General features: G+C 38.8%; 1 protein-coding gene across 1 annotated transcript; it reads right to left on the reverse strand.

The window, feature by feature from the left end:
• Positions 1 to 2,359: 2,359 nt before the first annotated feature.
• On the reverse strand, positions 2,360 to 18,193 carry rhot1b (ras homolog family member T1). The gene is made up of 20 exons (XM_069697245.1): positions 17,921 to 18,193; positions 16,538 to 16,596; positions 16,271 to 16,352; positions 16,112 to 16,155; positions 15,962 to 16,015; positions 15,768 to 15,820; positions 15,248 to 15,356; positions 13,654 to 13,755; positions 13,277 to 13,375; positions 13,032 to 13,140; positions 12,806 to 12,926; positions 12,375 to 12,459; positions 11,763 to 11,908; positions 11,231 to 11,331; positions 10,694 to 10,824; positions 9,768 to 9,851; positions 8,576 to 8,698; positions 8,273 to 8,475; positions 6,451 to 6,573; positions 2,360 to 5,297 (listed from the first exon to the last, which is right to left on the reverse strand). The coding sequence occupies exons 1-20, from the start codon at positions 17,955 to 17,957 to the stop codon at positions 5,180 to 5,182; spliced, it is 1,983 nt and encodes a 660-aa protein (XP_069553346.1). The 5' UTR covers positions 17,958 to 18,193; the 3' UTR covers positions 2,360 to 5,179.
• Positions 18,194 to 18,256: the final 63 nt, after the last annotated feature.

Consider the following 18,256-nt stretch of genomic DNA (forward strand, 5'->3'; position numbering starts at 1 on the left):
AGAATATCCGGATTACACAGCATAAAACTGTTGGGATTTACATTACATATATCTATTATTTCCATAAATGTGCTTAGCCAGACTCTATCGGACATAAAATCCATAAAACCATACAAAGATTGTACAAATTGTCACTGCACTTTGCATGCAAAGAATGAATAGTAATACCACATGTTCTTGAGGTTTTCCACAAACAGTAGCAAAAGAAAAAACTATGTTAGGGAGGTAGTAAATTAACTAATGAATAAACGCTACAGTCTTCCAGGCCAGATCAGAGTCTTTCATATCATGGCATGATCATTGCCTCATTAGCGAATTGGACAAAATAAGCTCTGACGTGACGTGCTTTCTCAGGTCATGTGCAGGCATCAGCTTAAGAGGTCTAAATTGAGCGTTAGAGAGAAGTGAAAGATGTGAAGAACAGAAGAGAGTGTGAACAAGATGTGCAGCAAGAAAAACACCTTCTTTGTGATAGAACTTACCACGTATAAATTAGCAGCCGGGAAATATCGCTTTCTTTTCACAGGAGCGGCGCTCAAAGCTGTTAGTAGGCACTACTGCACTCGAGGTCTGATGTGCACCCACAGTTGCACTTTCATCAGCACCATCCCTGATGTCCTAAATGTGTTCATTTGTCACTGTTGATAACATAAGTATATTGATGTTCTTAATATAACTGAACTTTCAATTTCTCAGATCTATTTAGCAAAGTTTGCATGCGTTTTATACTTCCAGTTACTACATTAATAAGCAAGTTAGCTGTGCCAAATATTACTTTGGGAAAAGTAATATTCTCAATTCTGTTTATCCAACACTTTCAATTTCCAATGTTTACACGTTTACAATAACCATTATCCATTACTTTTAAATAACCGTTAGTAGTTTTTTCAACCTTTTATTTAATGGTTTATTTATGCTGACATAAGGTGTCATTCTGTTGTATTTTCATGTAAACCTGGTAATTATTCTGAAGGTTTGAGGATTTAGGAAACATATAAAGCACAATAAGTTCTGACATGTGAGCTAAAGATGAAATATTTAAGATTCTGTACATCAAATTGAAGCAAGAGGCATTGACCATGATGACTCCTTTGTAGAACAGGTCAGATTTCCTTGAGTTGTTTTCTTCCACTGAAGCAGCGTTCAGATGACACCAAGGTGGATTTGATTGACTCATTGGTGGCTTGTTCAAGTAGATCAACTTGTATCTTTTGTCTATAAGCATGGCTGTATCTCAAGTTTCCAGCAGAACACTGCATTTTAAGTGCCATTGTGATAGTGGGAAACATGACATCAGAACTCAGCGAAAGTGTCAGATTGTTATTTTAAGCAGAGAGGGGTTCTCTTTGCATCAAAATATGGCTAAACTGAAGGTTTCTATGGCGGCAGTGCATGGCACTTTGCTCGGTGGAAACTGGATCAGTTGAATCCAAAGCACGATCAGGCAGAACAAAAGTGAACACGCCATTAGAAGATCGATACATCAAGCTTTGTTAGCCGAGACAGAAAAGCAACTTCAACACAGACACCAAATTTGCTAAATAAAGAAGGCAAGACTCCAAACAGGAAAAGTCATGTCAGAAGAAGGCTTTCTACAGATGTCTCAGAGGATGAGCTGTCAGGAGAGAAAACAAGGCCAAATACTTGTGGTGGGCCAAGACATAACTTCCACAGTCACCTGAACTCAACCCCTCTGAACATTTATGGAAACACTTCAAAACTGAGAAAGTAAAGTATTCCTGACATGACAAGAAGCTAAGTCTAAGATGAAATGAATGTATCTTTGTCATGTGTTAAATGGAAATAGTTAAACTGATATTTTGCAATAAAAAAATTTTAATAAAGAAATGTGTATCTCTCCATGTCAGATCGAATCATTACTGACAAAGCAGTTTACAAGATATTTAGCTTCAAAAGTCCAAATGCAGAATCTCTTAACTCTGGAATTAATAATCTGGAGATAAATTGTGGGTCTTTTTAAGACTCTTTAATGGCCCATGAATACATGCACAATATTAAGGTTCTGCTTTTAGAAATGCTTATGGGTTGTGAAGTCTTCCTAAACTAGTCTGAAAGACAGTCAAGCTTTTAAAACCAGATTATCCTCTACCACATTCCTTGTGAGGTCATTCCAAATATTTGGTTTAACGATGCTTAATGCTCACATGCTCGACAAAAAAGAAATTTGGATTCAAGTAGTTTATAATAATGCTTGTAATCTCTGTGTAATCTGTTGTATTATTTGCCTTTTCTGTCAAACATCTTTTGGAAACTTAATGGATAAAGTCATGGTTCTGTAGTTAAATATGTACCAAATCTTTTCATTTTAAATTCTTCCAAAGAAGCTCAACACTGGGTTTTAAGTCAAGATGACACCTTGATAATCTGGTACTGTACAATAATACATTGCGATAATTTATGAGTTTAGTTTTAATTATATGATATCCCTAAAACAGATAAAATGCCTAACATTTTACTCCCTCATTAACTACTCTAACATGATGTCTCCCTGATACCCAACAGAGTGGCTAATTAAACTGGGACACTTGTCTACACACATCAACAGGCTGGAGTCAGTTTCACACTGTATTTAAAAAACGCATTACATATCAGACAATCTGGTTTTAGCCACCATGAAGACTTCTTTTTAAGCAACACTGCCCTCTTGTGTCTTATTAAATCTTGTTCCCATTTCATTACATACTACAGTCAATATAACCTGTGGCCTGACAGAACAGGAAAGTTGATTATGTGGTATGAAATCAGAATAAACCCATAATAAACAAGCTGTTATGGTGACAAATAATTGACAAAGTTAATTTTCAATAATTAAAAAAGTCGGTTTTGTGCTCATTACAGTAACACTTGATTGTTCACTGTGGGTGATGTTCATAAATTCACTAAAGAATCCAATTTTCTTGCAAGCAATGGTAAAATCTTCACATCTCTTAGCAAACTAAAAATAATACATTTCATAACACCACATGTTATAGACATATGTATTTATTGTAAACTTTTGGAAAGGCAGGGCTGAATCTATACATAACGTAAACCTTGTGGCAAGAAGTTTAATTCTTACGAAAATTAACATCTGGGGCCGCATAACCACATCTTTTGCAACCAGGAGAACTGATTGGGTTACAACAATGGCCAAATGACCCAACTCTCCTCTTTTCATAACGCACATCAGGAAACTTGGAGAATACAACCCTGGATTATGGGGGCCAGCAAGCAATGTGGAGAAGTTTGTGTAGTAATGTTTTTTTTACAGCAAGACTTAAAACACTGGAATGCGGTCAGAAATAAGGAAGCATGCAAACACAAAATGTATGCAATGACTGTACTATGTAGCACATGCACGCATGAAATGTAAAGTGAGCAGCATAGGAAGACATGAGAGAGAGCAGCAGACACTTCGCTCAACACATTTACATCCACTGGAATAACACTGACCAGATCAGATGAAGACATAAAAAATAAAAATAAAAATAAAAATGTGCGTGCAGGTATTTGCCCATGAAACAAATCACATTTTTCTGTCAGGTGAATGATCAAAGCAAATGTTTGTGCAATTTCATGAGGATGCTGTTAAACGTATATCTCTGAAATCAGTGTTTTAAAGGTGCAAAAATGTCATGTTTAATTTTTTTTTTTTTTTTTTTTTTTTAAATCTTAATCTTATCCACAGAATGTGAGGCAATAACAGCATGGATATTATGTCAAAGATATTTAGGAATTGTGTTGCACAGATGTTAAGTGAGGTTAGCATGCCAACTAGCAAGCCCTGTGCCATCTTACAATACCACCCCATACCTCAAGAGGCAATAGAGGGCCCAGACTGCCCTCAGTTCAACAGGAGGGGCAGATGACGCAACGATTGGTGATACTTCTGGCAACATAGAAGAGTTAACACTGATGCTGTTGCTGGAGACATCTGTAAAGGAATAAAGCTTAATGATGTTTCTTCTCGACTGGTGGGTAATCAGCAGTTAATGCTAACCGTGACTAATTGTAGTAGTTAGAACAGCTGTATGTGACTCGGTTAGCTCTTCATCTAGCCATCCAACAAAGCAACTTTAAACCAGGCGTACTGACCGTGTTTGGAAGATTTAAAGCAAATCTTTTGTGCAGCTAATAACAATGGAAACTGTACCCAAAACATTCCGAATGGCATCAAGATATGGTTTTGCTGTGTCTGTTTTCTTGTTACTAGGGTCTTGCTGAAAATAGAAATAAGTAAGTTATAACGACAACCATAGGCTTTGTAATGATTTTAACAGATCAATACTGGGTCAATACATTCTAACTTTCTAATCATTGATAACAGAAAAAGCTATCCATCAATGACAAGTTAAGAATACATCAATTTGACCAAACTGATGAAACTTTGAGAATCAGTGTCATACTGAAATCTGTGACCTGTCCTGATATTTTTTACTTTCACTTATGTCTAAATATAACCAACACCGTCAGTCAGTGAATCTCGTGTCACAGTTTTGAGTGTAAAATCGAACTGAAGGCAGACTGCCTTGACATTATAGTGACTCACTATTGCCCCCTACTGTACAAAGTGATATTAAACGATGGCATTTAATTCTTACAAATTACACCTTTAAATGTGAATCAGGTATGTCCCTTTAGACACAAAAAAAACAAATGTACTTTATGTTATATACAGTATTTACACATTGTTCAAAAGAATCCATTCTAATTCATACCTCATACATTACAAACCCTTATACTGTTTGTGACACCAAGTTGATCATCATATCAATCAGCAAGCAACCAAAAAAATAGCTATGTGTAACTAACTACAACTCACCAGCAGCTTATCCATATTTTTCATATAAATATAAATATCTTATCTTTACTTTGCAAATACTTGCAGATCACAGCCTAAGCAAATTAGCAATTTGGTACAAAATTAAATAATTGTCTCTTTAATTCCCAAGAAGAGAAACAGTGGAATGAAAATGCAAAGACAGAAGGTTTGCTGAAGTAAATTTGCACACAGTTTTACCCCCAAAACAAAATGCACTGTTTAAGAGGGGCTCTTTAAACTACAGAATCATGACAGGTTTGAAATGAAAGTTTCATTTTCTATATGCAAATGGAAACTAATGTTTTGACTGGTCACAATGGCTCTATTATGTACCATGCGTAATGATGTGCTCGTGGATCACCGTGTTTTGAGCAGCACTCTGTACATGGCGAAGCCCAACACTGCAAATACTGTGGCCCCAACACTCGCTCTCAGCCAGAAGGTCGAGCTCTTCAGGTCTGCTTGGCTTACGTGCCTGTTAAACAGAGAGAAGCAGGCCCAAGTATAAATACTGAGACAGAGTGAACGGAAGGATGGTGAAAATGTAAGAGAGGAAAACAGAGACTACAAATAAAATGATGAGGGAAAGACAGATTTCTGCTTCATAAATTACTCTTACTGGGACAAAAGTGACTGAAAGACTGCACAATCAAATGAAACATAACTAAAATATTTCTCGTCTACTCGTATCTCTCAAGTTTAAAATCAAAGTGACGAATGGAAGTGTCAGTAGGGACATTAGGTACAAAGAACGATCATGTGAAAATAAATAACATCAAGAAAATATGGCTGAACAAATGACGGAGTGGGAAGGCAGCCTTAAAATATGAAGATGCTGAAGCAAAAGTCATCCAGACAGATGAGGGACACGAGACAGCAGGGCCAGAAATGAGGTACGACAACTCTGTTAAATGTGATGGCGGGGGCACAGTGATTTACATGACACCAGGGAAGCTGATACCAACTGACGGACAAAGGAACTGAAATCAAACATTGAGAAAGCTGCTTAGTCTTTATACATTAATATCAAGATTAAGATAACTGAAAGAGAAAGCTGGAAGAAAACAAAGATAGCCTAAAAGGGCTTTTGAGGGGCAAATCCAACATGAAACAACCAAGGAGAAGGGCACTAAGAGGAAAAAAGTTAAAAACAAAACAAAGACGCACTTCAACACTGGGTCACAACAAAAGCTGTAGAGAGATGGTACCTAAATAACAGTAAAACAAATCTGAGGCAGAAACCCTGCAAACATTAAGTCTCTAAACATATTTGGATATCAAAATCAGCAGCAACACTGAAAATTCAATTCATAACCAATTTAAAGTCACTAATATTAATCTAATCTCTAGTTTCATCTGTTTTGTTTTTTTACTGTACATTTGTGGAGAGTGGTGAGTTAATGTTTCCCACATCTGCATGCAGTAAAGTATTTGCTGGGGAAAGTCACTTCTACAGGGTGGGAGTTGATACAGCTGTGCTGAGTCATTACACGGACCAATGCCACAAAAGGAAACATCTTAATAAAGAATGGAAGTATGAAAAAAAGAAAGAACTGGAAGACAACAAGGAGCACAAGCTGTGATGATGGTAACATTTCAGAGAGATAAAAGAGAAGTTTGCAAGAGACCTTCTGAGTACGACAGCGTAGAGTTTGGCCCTGACCGTCTGCAGCAGCTCAGAGTTGAGGAAGTTCTGACACAAGCAGAATGTGCACCTGTTACAAGTGCACATGCAACGCAGCCGGGCGTGGCTGAGGAAAGACACACACAACAGCACACAGTAGGATTTACAGGCACACAGGAGCAAATGGGACACGCACGCAAGATACAAACGGGGAAAGGAGGGGGAAAAAAAGTTAAAGAGTTGAAAGAGGCTGCCACCTTCAACACAGTCCAATGTGGCTCAACACGAGAGCCAGGTGGATAAAGAAAAACTGAAAAGTTTCTCCTGTGAGATACATTCAAGGAAACAATGGAATCCAGCACACTAATGTCTTAAATATAATTTCAACTTTTAGACCACAAGAGAAGGACAAGAAAGATAACAACTGAGAAAGAATGTTTTTGCAATGTGAATAAACTTCTTTTAAGGACTGCTTTTAAAACGTGTAGAACCCCCCAAAAAGAGGATGCTGGATTACTATGGCGACAGTAAAATCAATAAGATTATTTGAATGCAATTGTCAATTGATTGCAAAATTAACATTTCGACTTTATAACATTTTTGAATGTTTGGATCAGTAAAACCAAAACATGTCCAGATTAAATGTTTAAATCCCAGAATATGTGGATTGGTAGATTAAAATCTCCCTGCAATTATGTAACTGCATGATGTGCATGGAGATGATTTGTGATGACAGTGAACTACAGGCTGACAGACTGCAGGAGTGTGCCCCTCTGGGAGAGATCGACATTACAGCCCAGCAGGGAACCCATGTATCCGCAGCGTAAAACAATGTGGCATCAGATTAAAAGCAACATGTCAAATCAAAAGCATGATATCAAATACCAACACTTGCAGAGAGTGTGAGCAGGTTTACCCTGAGACACGGATATTACAAAGAGCACAGCTTTGTATAAACTGTTTTTCAAATGAATCCTGTGTAAAAGAGAGAACAGATCACAGACTAACAGGTGAGGCAAGTACTTTTATCTAAATACTGACTGAAAAAAAGAGTCTCCTATACAATTCCACCAGATTAATTTCTGCAGTTGGGATGTAATTGGCAGGAAATCGTCCTGGGGTGCAGGTAATACAATTATAACGTTAGATAAAAAACAAAAACGAATTTGCTACCAAATAGCAAATTAGGATTCAATGACTGAGTGACTTCATCACCTCAGGTCCCTGCAGCAACCAAGAAAAAAAAAATTACTTTGTTCAGATCCATCGCTGAGGATTTACCAGACTAATTGGTTTCTTCAATTTCCTATAGATGAGGGAATATATACAAAACTATAAATTGTGTACAAATGTCTCCAAGCAAAACATTTTCCTTTGGTGGGAGAGAGTTTTACCAGACCATCGTATCTTTACATAAAAGTTATTCATCGTAGGTTTAGTAACAATAAAGTGATTATAAAGCCAGGTTAGCTTTAAATATCCTGCTACATCTTTGGAACATTTTCAACCAGGAAGTTGTGCCTCATTAGTACAAATATGATAAACAGAAATGCACACAAGTCCTATTTGAATGCAATTTTAATTTGGTCAATAAATAAGAATGTTCAGTCTACATGAATCTCAGAACTGCGAAATTGCAGTTGTGGTTTACTTTCATTAAGAAACAGACAACATCCTCACGAGAGAGATTTCAATTTCAGCTCCAAATACTCATTTCTGGGATTAATTAAAATGATTTATAATCAATAAACATAAATGTGAAATATGCATAATACAACTGTAATATATTTAGATGAATGTTGCTCATGAAATGTCTGTATACTTACGGGTACATGGCCATAGTGGCAAGTTTGGTGTAGATGTCTCTGCTGGGCGCTGCTGCTGTGCTACTGGTGAAAGACTGAGGAGGCGGCATCTTGTGCCTCCTGCAGAACTCCAGAGGACTGCAGCCGTACATCTGTTTGATCTCTGGCAGGTCTGACTTGGCTGCAATCATCATGCATGGTGTCTTGCTGTCCATGAAGTATTGCTGAGGGACAAGTAGGAGATGAATGATCCCGATTGAGACATTTTTTAAAGTGGACAAACATTTGTCTTTAATATAACCTGAACAAAGGACACAGTCTTACCTTGAAGACTTTGGCGCAGTATTCAAAGGAGTAAGGGTTGCTGACATCGTAGACCAGGCAGACAATGTCGCAGGCCAGATCAGCATCAGACAGGTAGTCGAAGTCAGGGAATACTTCATGAAGCTGGAGAGGAGGTCCAATCATCCATTATTGGAGAAAAACCCTTCTCTGAGTTTCAACCTTAGTTCCGTGTATGAGTCAGAGGTGTGGCGCACCCCTAATGTTTACAGTAATTGTTACTGTTTCCTGTATTTCTGCGGCCCACAGTCATCCACTGACATATTCTGACATTAAAAGATGGTGGAGGAACTGCAGCAAGAGTGTGGCTGGCTTTTGTCTCTCCACTTTTGAGAGCATTGCTATTTTGACTTACTATATGACAAACGCACACAGACAATACAATGTGAATCACTGCACATTTTCACAACATGTCAGAGAAATAAGTCAGATTCTACCATTGAATGTATTCAACAAAGAAGTACACCAGCAGTCCCAATATAAGAATCAGTGATGAAAACCTAAGTGCTGAGTACTACACAACTGACAATAAAGACTGAACCACGCTGAGAAAATAACCACATTGTTTGTGCTAGTGCAGTGATTCACTGTGGATGCCAGAACAGAGGGAGTTTCTGTGTGCAAGTTATCTTTAAATGTTCTTTAACCAGTGTCAACACAAAATCAGTGCAGTTAAAGTTAATGTTGAGTTGGTGCTTTTGTCAAGCAAGCGGAGATGCTTACTTGATAAAAGCATTAGGTAAACATAAGAAGCTTAAATGAAGAGCAGTGTAAGCACAGCCAACCTCAGGCTGGGCCGGCCTTCATGGTATAAATGACAACGCCTCACACAATGCATAGTGGTACATATACTAAAGTCAGGGGCATTCGTATTTGGACAGTTGCATGTTTCTTTGGACTGGACTTCAGCACATTCAATTTAAAATCAAATAATGGTTACTTGGTTAAAATACAAAGTCTGAGCTTTACTTGCAGAAGTTTTACATCAGTACTGAGAGAACTGTGTGGATGATGTAGCCCTTTTAATTGCAAGGTCAAATCTTATAACATATGTTTATATATATTATTAAAATTGTTACTTTAATTATCTATCGGAATTTTTTTAAAACAGAAGTCAGAAAAAAAAAATGTAAAAAAGCAAATCATTCAAGTTAGTTATATCTTTGATACTCACAAGAAGGTATTTCTCCTGGCCGTAAACATAAGTTGTACTGATGGCATAGTAGGATCTGTGTTCCTCTTTGATAGTTTTTTGCCGCTGAGAAGATAAAAGGAGAAGATTTTGTAAATCACATCATGATGCGAGTTTAATTGTGATTGAGCAATGGAAAAATTCAAAACAAAATTTATAGGCCATTCTAAGTACACGGTCAAAAGTGAATGGTGCAAGTGCCTTTAAGGAGTGTCCAAATCCACTTTTGCGAGTTTAACGGCAGATAATCCAAGTGCAAAATAAGGAGCATGGTTCAAGAGGGTTGAACTTAGTGTCCTAATTAATCAGAGTTCTGTTTTAGACGTAACGTGAAATAAACCAATCAGCTTGACATCTCCATTCCCTTGAACATCCAGGTGTGCCTTGGTGAATTGGTGAAGTAGTAGGAAAGAAGGCCCCTCTGCAGAAGAAACAGGTCTGCTTGTGAGCAGATTGAGCACACTTTCACATTGTAAATGTTTGTATTTTCAATGTATTGCACGTTTGGTGCTGCTGCATGTTCCTGCAGAGTGTAAGCGCATTGTGCTCCCTGCCTATGTAGATGAATATTGTATCGTAATAATGCACCCTCAGAATAAATACTGGGACCATTGACTTAAGACCAGGTTTTGGTTGATCAGTCATGCAATAGTTTTCTGCTGCCTTAAGATAATGCACCAACAATACGCCACCCAACGCATCCATAGGCGCTCAGACAGGTGCAGCAACATTTGTTACGGAAACAATGTGGACGCTGGGAGGTAAATAACAACTGCGTCAGTCTGAAACTAGCAAAAACACATGCATCGCGGTTGGCACTGGTCTGTGACGGGTGTAAGATAAAGCCCTACAAGTACAATACTGCTGAAGGACAGTACCGAACTTCACTGGTGTTCATTTCTGCTTACAATGAGGTTTTTGCCCAGGAAGGCTTGGAGGAACCCGCTCTTGCCACTGCCAATGTCTCCAAAGACATTACAGCGGAAGACGCTGCGCTGGGTCTGCTTCTTCTGCAGGTCAATCTTCTTATCCCTGGTCACTGCAGGGGGGGGGGAGGAACCACACACAGGTATCAGAGGATCAGTTTACGCTGTGGCTGTAAACAACACATGCCTGCCATCAGTAAACCACAACATGCAACTGTCCAACAGGTAATGTGTGGATTAACTGATGGGATTACTGATTGCACAACTGTTGAGTAACATAGTTCAATAAAGCAATTTCTACAAAACAATGAGCTTATCAAACTGAATAATAGCAATAAGGCTCCAACATTTCATTGTACAACTGTATCATAACTACATCATATAATAAAAAAGCACTAAAGTCTGACTTTTATCCATATGAACATTACTGTGATCTACAACTCATGATTTATATATTATTTTGAATTAATTCGTGACAAATGTATATGTTAAAATGAAAAGTAAAATGGGATAATTCACCTGTAATCCCTGATGCATGAGACTCCTGCTCAGCGATTATTGAGTAACCAAGGTAGCCTAAATACTCCAGACATCGTTGGACATCCAGATAAGTTGTTAACCTGAAGAAAGAACGGGTGGATGGTAAAACACCTAAACTAAACGGGGTCATTCATTGAACATAAACACCAATGTAACAAAGATGACATATTATTTTACATGCAATCAAAGAGAGAAAGGCAGTAATTGCTTAAATAAATCTTAAAAAAATAAATCAATCTGATTTAGAACAAGTCAATCAAATACATAAACTACACTTGGAATCAGACCAATAGTGTATAGTACTTGACAATTTTTGATACTTTTTAATTTACCCAACATGTATTTATGCTTAATACGCAACACTAGTTCATGAGTTTTTGTTTGAAAATAATAAATAAGTTCATCAGGTGACATCACACAAAGCATCTCTTTAGATACAACCACAAGAGGGCTCCAAAGGCAGAAATCATCTAACTCTACATGTAGGTGCTTTAATTTGATGCAAACTTACGTCCACTGTGAGAGATACCCCTGGTAGGTGATCCAGCCCTGCTCATTAGTGCAAACTGTGTTATTGACATCTGGGCCCCAGGGCATGTAGGGGAACACATCAAACAAGTCTCTCAGCTCCTCTGGCGACAAGGCACAGTCACGGTCCTGACGGACACAAAGGTGGGTTGGCGTTGTACAGAAAGGAATCGCTTTCAGGGGGATTTAGGAGATCAATGTAAACTGAAAGAGCTGCTCTAGTTCATTCGATTTTAGAAAATTCTGCCTTGTCTTTTCTACCTGACACAACAAACAATGATGCACTGGAGCACACTTTCAGTTTGGAGACTAATCACGATGACAGGAAGCGGATCTTGGCACAAGCCGTCACTTTCACTCTGACACTTCTAACACTTCTAACACACTTCTAACACTTCACACTTCTAACCTCAGCTAATGCTTATGTCAATCTGTCCTCAGCGCAAGATGTTAAATAACACCTCAGCAGGGGGTCACCGTCAGCTGTGGGAGTGTATTTTGGTTTTCTACAGCACTGGACACTGAGCAGATTTTGGTAGGTGTCTCTTCAGAGAACAAGCCAAAGTAAATACAGAAGCAGGCATGCAGGTTGTACCTTGTCATGTTTGTCAAATATGCTCTGGAGGAAGAGGTAGGCATTGTGGTTGAGCTCAGTTGTGCAGTCTGGAGGAATCTTCAACCTATAGGAGAGTGAAATATCACAAAGGGCAGTTATATTTACACACGAGATAAACAAACTGCTCAACAAGGATAAATAGGCAAATATTAGAGTTGACTTGCAAAAGTGGGAAGGAATTAAGTAGTTTTCAGTAGATATTCAAGAATTAATCCTATAGCATTATGTCAAGTAATATTATCACAATGTACAAAGGCAATATCACTCAAATATAGCAACAAAATAATAGTTTTGCAATCCATCTGAATGGTAATATTCTGAGGAGCAAAAGCAGAGGTGATTATTGAGAAAGGTGACCTCGTTGCACGCAGGAACAAGCTGGTATTTGTTTGGATGTCAGAGAAACTCACGAGGGGAAAAGATAGTCCTGATTTAACTCCAGGTCGTCGTCATATCCGAACCTCCTCAGCACGGTCCAGGTTGTTTCATGGCGACCTCGCTGAATGAACAACGTGTGCAGGAACAAGAAGCCTGGAGAGAGAGACAACAGAAATATCAAATCAAGCACAGTCAGCAAAAAGCTGACAGAGGTTTGTGTTCACCTAAAAGTGAAGAGGACAGTCCATTCATCCCCACCTTTCAAAGTGAGGCCGTTGTCACACACTCCATCAGTCAAATTCTTCCTCACCACATTTTTGACATCCTCCAACGCTTGAGGCTCTAGTGGGGTGTTGAAGCACGTCCGCTGTGAGCAGTCAAGACAAAAACAACTGTTGTCAAAACTGGCAATAAGGTCACTGTTCACAAGAAAGCAAATGGATTCCCACCAAAATCAACACATTTTCCTTTTTTGTTTTGACAACAAGCAGCAGTTGATTTACCTGGAAGAAGTTGAGCTCATTGTCATTGAGGATTCCATCATTGTCGAGGTCCGACACTTTGAAGATGCGAGTCAGAGCTTTCACACAAAGTGACTTGATCTGGAAATCAAGGAGAAAAATGCACAGTTAATTCAACAAAAAGCTTTAATAAATCCCATTCTGCTAAAACGTCTTAAACCTCAGTGGCATATTCAGTTTTAATACAGATTTGTGGGCTTATAACAGATGATACTTTTATATATAGCATTACATATTATTCATCTCAAATACAAATCTGTACCGATTTAAAAAAAAAAAAAAAAAAGAAGGCTTGATGCAAAACCAGCTGTGAGTCACTGGATAACACAAACAGTGATGCAGTTTGTTTTTGCTCTTACATCTTTTTTTTCTGGACAGTAGAGGGGACCTGTAGGGTGGAGAACTGCCTTTTGGGCGTAGTAGAACAGCTCAGAGATGTTCTTCAAGTTCTTTGCTGAACACTGTAAATAACAAGACAAGGAAAAAAGGAAAATTTTTACACAAGTATGCTGGTTTCTTTTCAAAACAGCCGTGCAGCTCTGTAACTTGTTGCATAAAGTTTATAATATAAAAACCTTGATTATTTTTCAACCCTGTGAAAATACAGTGCAGCGCTGCTTCAACTGTACTATGCTTTGGAGTTTGGCTTTGTAACTAAATCATTGACACTCATCAAAGCATCTATCGACCACCAGACTACCACTGAAAACCTTGTTCGCAGTAACGTTTGTTTACTCTGCAGGGCCAACCAATCAGTGACCAGTGTTTGAGTTCAAATGCGATGACGTTGAAGTAAAGATTTTCTAAATGTAGTTGCAGGTTTAGTTTAGTCTTGGCATGTGTTGGTCAATGGTGGTTGGTTAAAAGCTGCTCCAAAAGCTTCAAAATTAACCTGAGGTCTACACCCAGTAGGATGCAACGACTGAAAATAATTTACTATGGAGAGTACCACGACCTAAATAATGACACGATGGATTTGGGTCTGGTGACACCCGGCTAATTCAAAACACAAATGATCAAAAATGAGGTTAAGCACCACAAGGTTTAAAAGTTGATGGCAACAAATTCTTAAATCATGCGTCATTAATCATCAGCAGAAGAAGGAGGCGCAACAAAACGATGTCATCAAAAGAGTAACAGTCACACATTAAACAGCCGAAAAGTGATGAAAAGTGATGGAAATGTGACATTTCTGTCAGGTTTCTTCAGCTGTTTTTGTACATATAACTGGAAACGATTCTAAAGATTTTTTAAATGATTGTGATCAACTCAAATAATCACGATCAAGTAATGTAATAATTGTAAAAGGTCTACATAAGTTAATAAAAACAGAACACAATTACAATCGACTTTCATCACTGTAAATACTGTATGTAGTACACGTGGAAAGAAAATGATCCATTATGCAGAGGACAGCAATTTTCAGGTATAATAAAATGGGAAGCTAAAGCAACACTAGAGAAGAAAAAAATTGGCAAGTTAGGTTAATGCGTACAAACAAAACAACAATCAATAAAGTTATTTATAGGCTGTAGATCTTCAAGGTTTAGGAATTTAAAATTACATCAACCAATCACAGTGTAAGGGGCCATTTCTCATCTGTAGTCATTTTGTTTCTATTTTTTTCATCAACATAGAAAGGAAGTTAACCTCAATAAACAAGCAATGCTCTTCTTCTTAGTTCCTGCCAAATTGATAGCTTCTACGCAACAGTTATTGTTGAACAGCTGTTGTGGGTCTTCCCCTATTTATGCTCCGTTTGTGAGTAGAAGATAGAGGAAGATATTGATTTCCATTTGTGCTTGTCCCTTTCGCCCTATTATTTACTGCTTATCACCTCTGTGTCTGTCTGCCGTCTGAGTCAATAGCATTGCTGCTGCATTAAACTCGAACATGTAAGTATTTATCAGACAAATCAAAAAGAGCTCAAATTACAATGTTTTGCTTTCTTACCTCAACACAAGTCTCTATCTCACTGTACTGGTTCATAATGGGCAGAATGGTCTCCATGCTGCTGTGTTCCACCAGGTCGGACTTGTTCCCCACAAGGATCAGAGGAACCCTGAACACACCAACAACACCAAACACACATTACATATAATGTAAATTCCACAGACAATGCTTCCAAGATATCTAATTCACAAGATTACACCTCTCTGTATGTGTTTTTGTATTTTTCTTTTCAGAAAAGCAGTGACTCATTTCACAGTGGCTGATTCTGTTCATTTGAAAAGCTGCACTTCCACTGCTGCTCGCTGCATACAGTAAAGCAATTGTGAGCGAGATCACCGTGTGACTACAGGTCACCACTCTAAACACGAGTAGAAAACTTCCCTGGTGGGCTTCTCACTACAGAAACCTGTCATTTGCAGACTAAACTGAAAATTATGTACCTTTTACTTCCCCCATATTTCGCAAATACAAAACTGAGCTGACAAAGAAAACTCTGGACTATTTTTGTATAAGTACACACCTGCTGTCCTTGTCTGTGTTCTCAGTGATGAGGGGGATCCAGTGACTTGTCACCTATTAAAACAAAGATAGAGGGAAAGGCCACAATTTTGAGAGACAACTCTGAATTTCTGAGTATAATACAGACACACATGTCATACTGTTTTACTGAAATACAAACAAATTATGGAAATGTTAGCAGAAGAGGGACCTCACCTTCTCTATGGAGTTCTTGTTGTTGACAGAGTAGATAATGCAAATCACATTTGCCTGTAGGAGGGACCAACACAGACACCCATTAGGCTTTTACCTGAACTCAAACACTTTCCCCTCAGAAATGTATCTATGTATAATGCACTGACTGACCTTGGAAATCTCCTGAAACAACTGCTCATCTGTCTGCTCTGCCTCTGTGGGTGGAAGAGAAGTGTGCTGAAGTAAAAAACAATGAGACTACCCATCTTTCTCAATTAACTAAGCAAAATAAAAGCACAAAGACAGCAAACAGTCATGTTCTTAAAGTACCCGAATAGTCCACAATGTGTGTGGGAACTCGCTCTGGTGTGACATCTGCAGGTATGGTGATTTCCTCAGCTCGGTAGGGAACCTGGAACAGACACAAGTGGTACATATACACAGACATGTTTACAGCTGACTTCAAGGCTTTAACAATACAGTCTAATGAATGGTGTTAAACTCAAGAGTTTGAATAGTGAAGGAACTGGGGAAAATTCAAAGTTCCACAAAGGCAGATATTCATAAAGAGTCTGACATAATAAGATTTATTCGTACCACATCTGGGAACTCCTCGCTGACCAGCGACATAATGAGAGACGTCTTCCCCACCTTGGCTGTGGAGGGAGGGAGAAACAGTTAAGGGATGTTGGTACAACTTCATTTACTTTGGCTTTGACGCATTACATTTAATGTGTTAGCGCCGGGTCAAATACATCATTTATTAATTCAACATGAAAACAATCATGCGTGAGCTCAACCACGTGACTGCGATAGAGATTTCACTTTATGGACATGAGAAAGCCCCAACGTGAATACGAATAACTTTCACCCTTTATCCTGCTACGTCAGAGACCTTCTGTGAACTACAAACTTTATTTCAAACTGTTCTTTTAAAAGCCAGAAAATATGAGGCAACAACCCCATGGATTGCTTCCTGTGCAGAAGACCCATACAGAAGGGTGGATTTGAGTACGCCTCCCCAAATGCTCCAATATTCTGAGTTCACAACCGATAAAATAAAATTAAAAATCCAATAGGCAGATGTCACATGATAAAGTGACGAGTGTTTCAAAAAGTAAGGATGCCCAATAATATCAGCTCGTCATCCGTGTCGGCAGACAAAGGCTTTAAAATGAAATATTGAAATCAAAGCAGAAGCAAATCTATGCTTCAATCATGCCTAAATTCTTGATGCCTGACTAACTACTCGACCAGATGTCCCCGAGCCTAGGGTGCACTTAAGGCCCTGGCGTGCAGCGTGACATAGTGTGCAACAGTTCAAGTTGCTATTTGCAGTGATTGGTCAGAGTCGGTGCCAAGAGGAGCCACATCATTCCTTCGACTCTACAGATTGAATTGTCTATTTTAAGAACAATCATCCCCGTCAGTGGAACAGAGAATTTTTTTTGCATAAATAAGTAGAAGATCTTATATCTTGCAAAACACTTATCAAAAATGCTTTAGCCGTGAATGTAAAATAGTATTTTGGCCATTTGTATGGTTTAGCTATAGTATAGGAGGCAGAGTGCAGTGCTTTTAACGTAGGGTGTAGGTCAATGTGGAACAAACAGTTTGCCATACCTTATTGGATCAATTTTAAATCTTTGTGAAACACGCAAGAGGTTAACTGAGGTTAGCTCATAAACGGGACAGAAAACATGTGCTGTTCTATAAAGCCAAAGCCAAATAGTGTCCTGATCAAGATGTGCCGCATTAACAGTCACATACCACTTAAAACAAAACCATTTCGGGGGTTAAACAAAACAAACAAAAAAAGGACGAGAGAGCCGAGATGAACACACAGACCCCATCATCACGAGGACATCAGCATCACCTGCCCAGCTGGTAGCATCGTTTCAACGAGACCATTAAAGGCTGACTCCGCAGACAACCTCAGGTCACTGTGGACATAGCTTTAACTCCATCAGATTTACTTACGCTCCCCCACTAATAATATCCTCACGTCCTTGCGCATCTTCCACAGCGTCGTCAACCGAGTAGGTAAAGCGTTTTGTGTGCAACATCTATGCTCCGGTCCGGATGAAGGGGCCGGCCGGACGGACGGACGGCCAGCCGGCTCTCCGCCGCGGCCTGGCTCCGCTTGCTAACGGCTTCGTTCACATTACAGCTCCGGGCTCGTTCAATACGGACGGCACACCGTTAGAGGTCTTTACAAACCATAAGATATCCAACGAGGTTGTTGTTGTTGTTGTTTTTGTATACTAAACTCTACCTGTCAGGGACAATCAGTCAGATGGTGCTGCTGCTGCTACA

This window comes from Brachyistius frenatus, unplaced genomic scaffold (genome assembly GCF_029030835.1).
Source record: "Brachyistius frenatus isolate BFR_SWC_R1_liver_20210118 unplaced genomic scaffold, ASM2903083v1 Contig_23, whole genome shotgun sequence".
Taxonomy (NCBI): domain Eukaryota; kingdom Metazoa; phylum Chordata; class Actinopteri; family Embiotocidae; genus Brachyistius; species Brachyistius frenatus.

Coding starts and splice junctions, on each gene's coding strand:
- rhot1b (XM_069697245.1), bottom strand. CDS start 17,957: ATGCGCAAGGACGTGAGGATATTATTAGTGGGGGAGC. Junction 11,909..12,374: donor TATTTGACAAACATGACAAG/GTACAACCTGCA, acceptor TGTGTCCGTCAG/GACCGTGACTGTGCCTTGTC. Junction 11,332..11,762: donor GGGTATCTCTCACAGTGGAC/GTAAGTTTGCAT, acceptor TTCTTTCTTCAG/GTTAACAACTTATCTGGATG.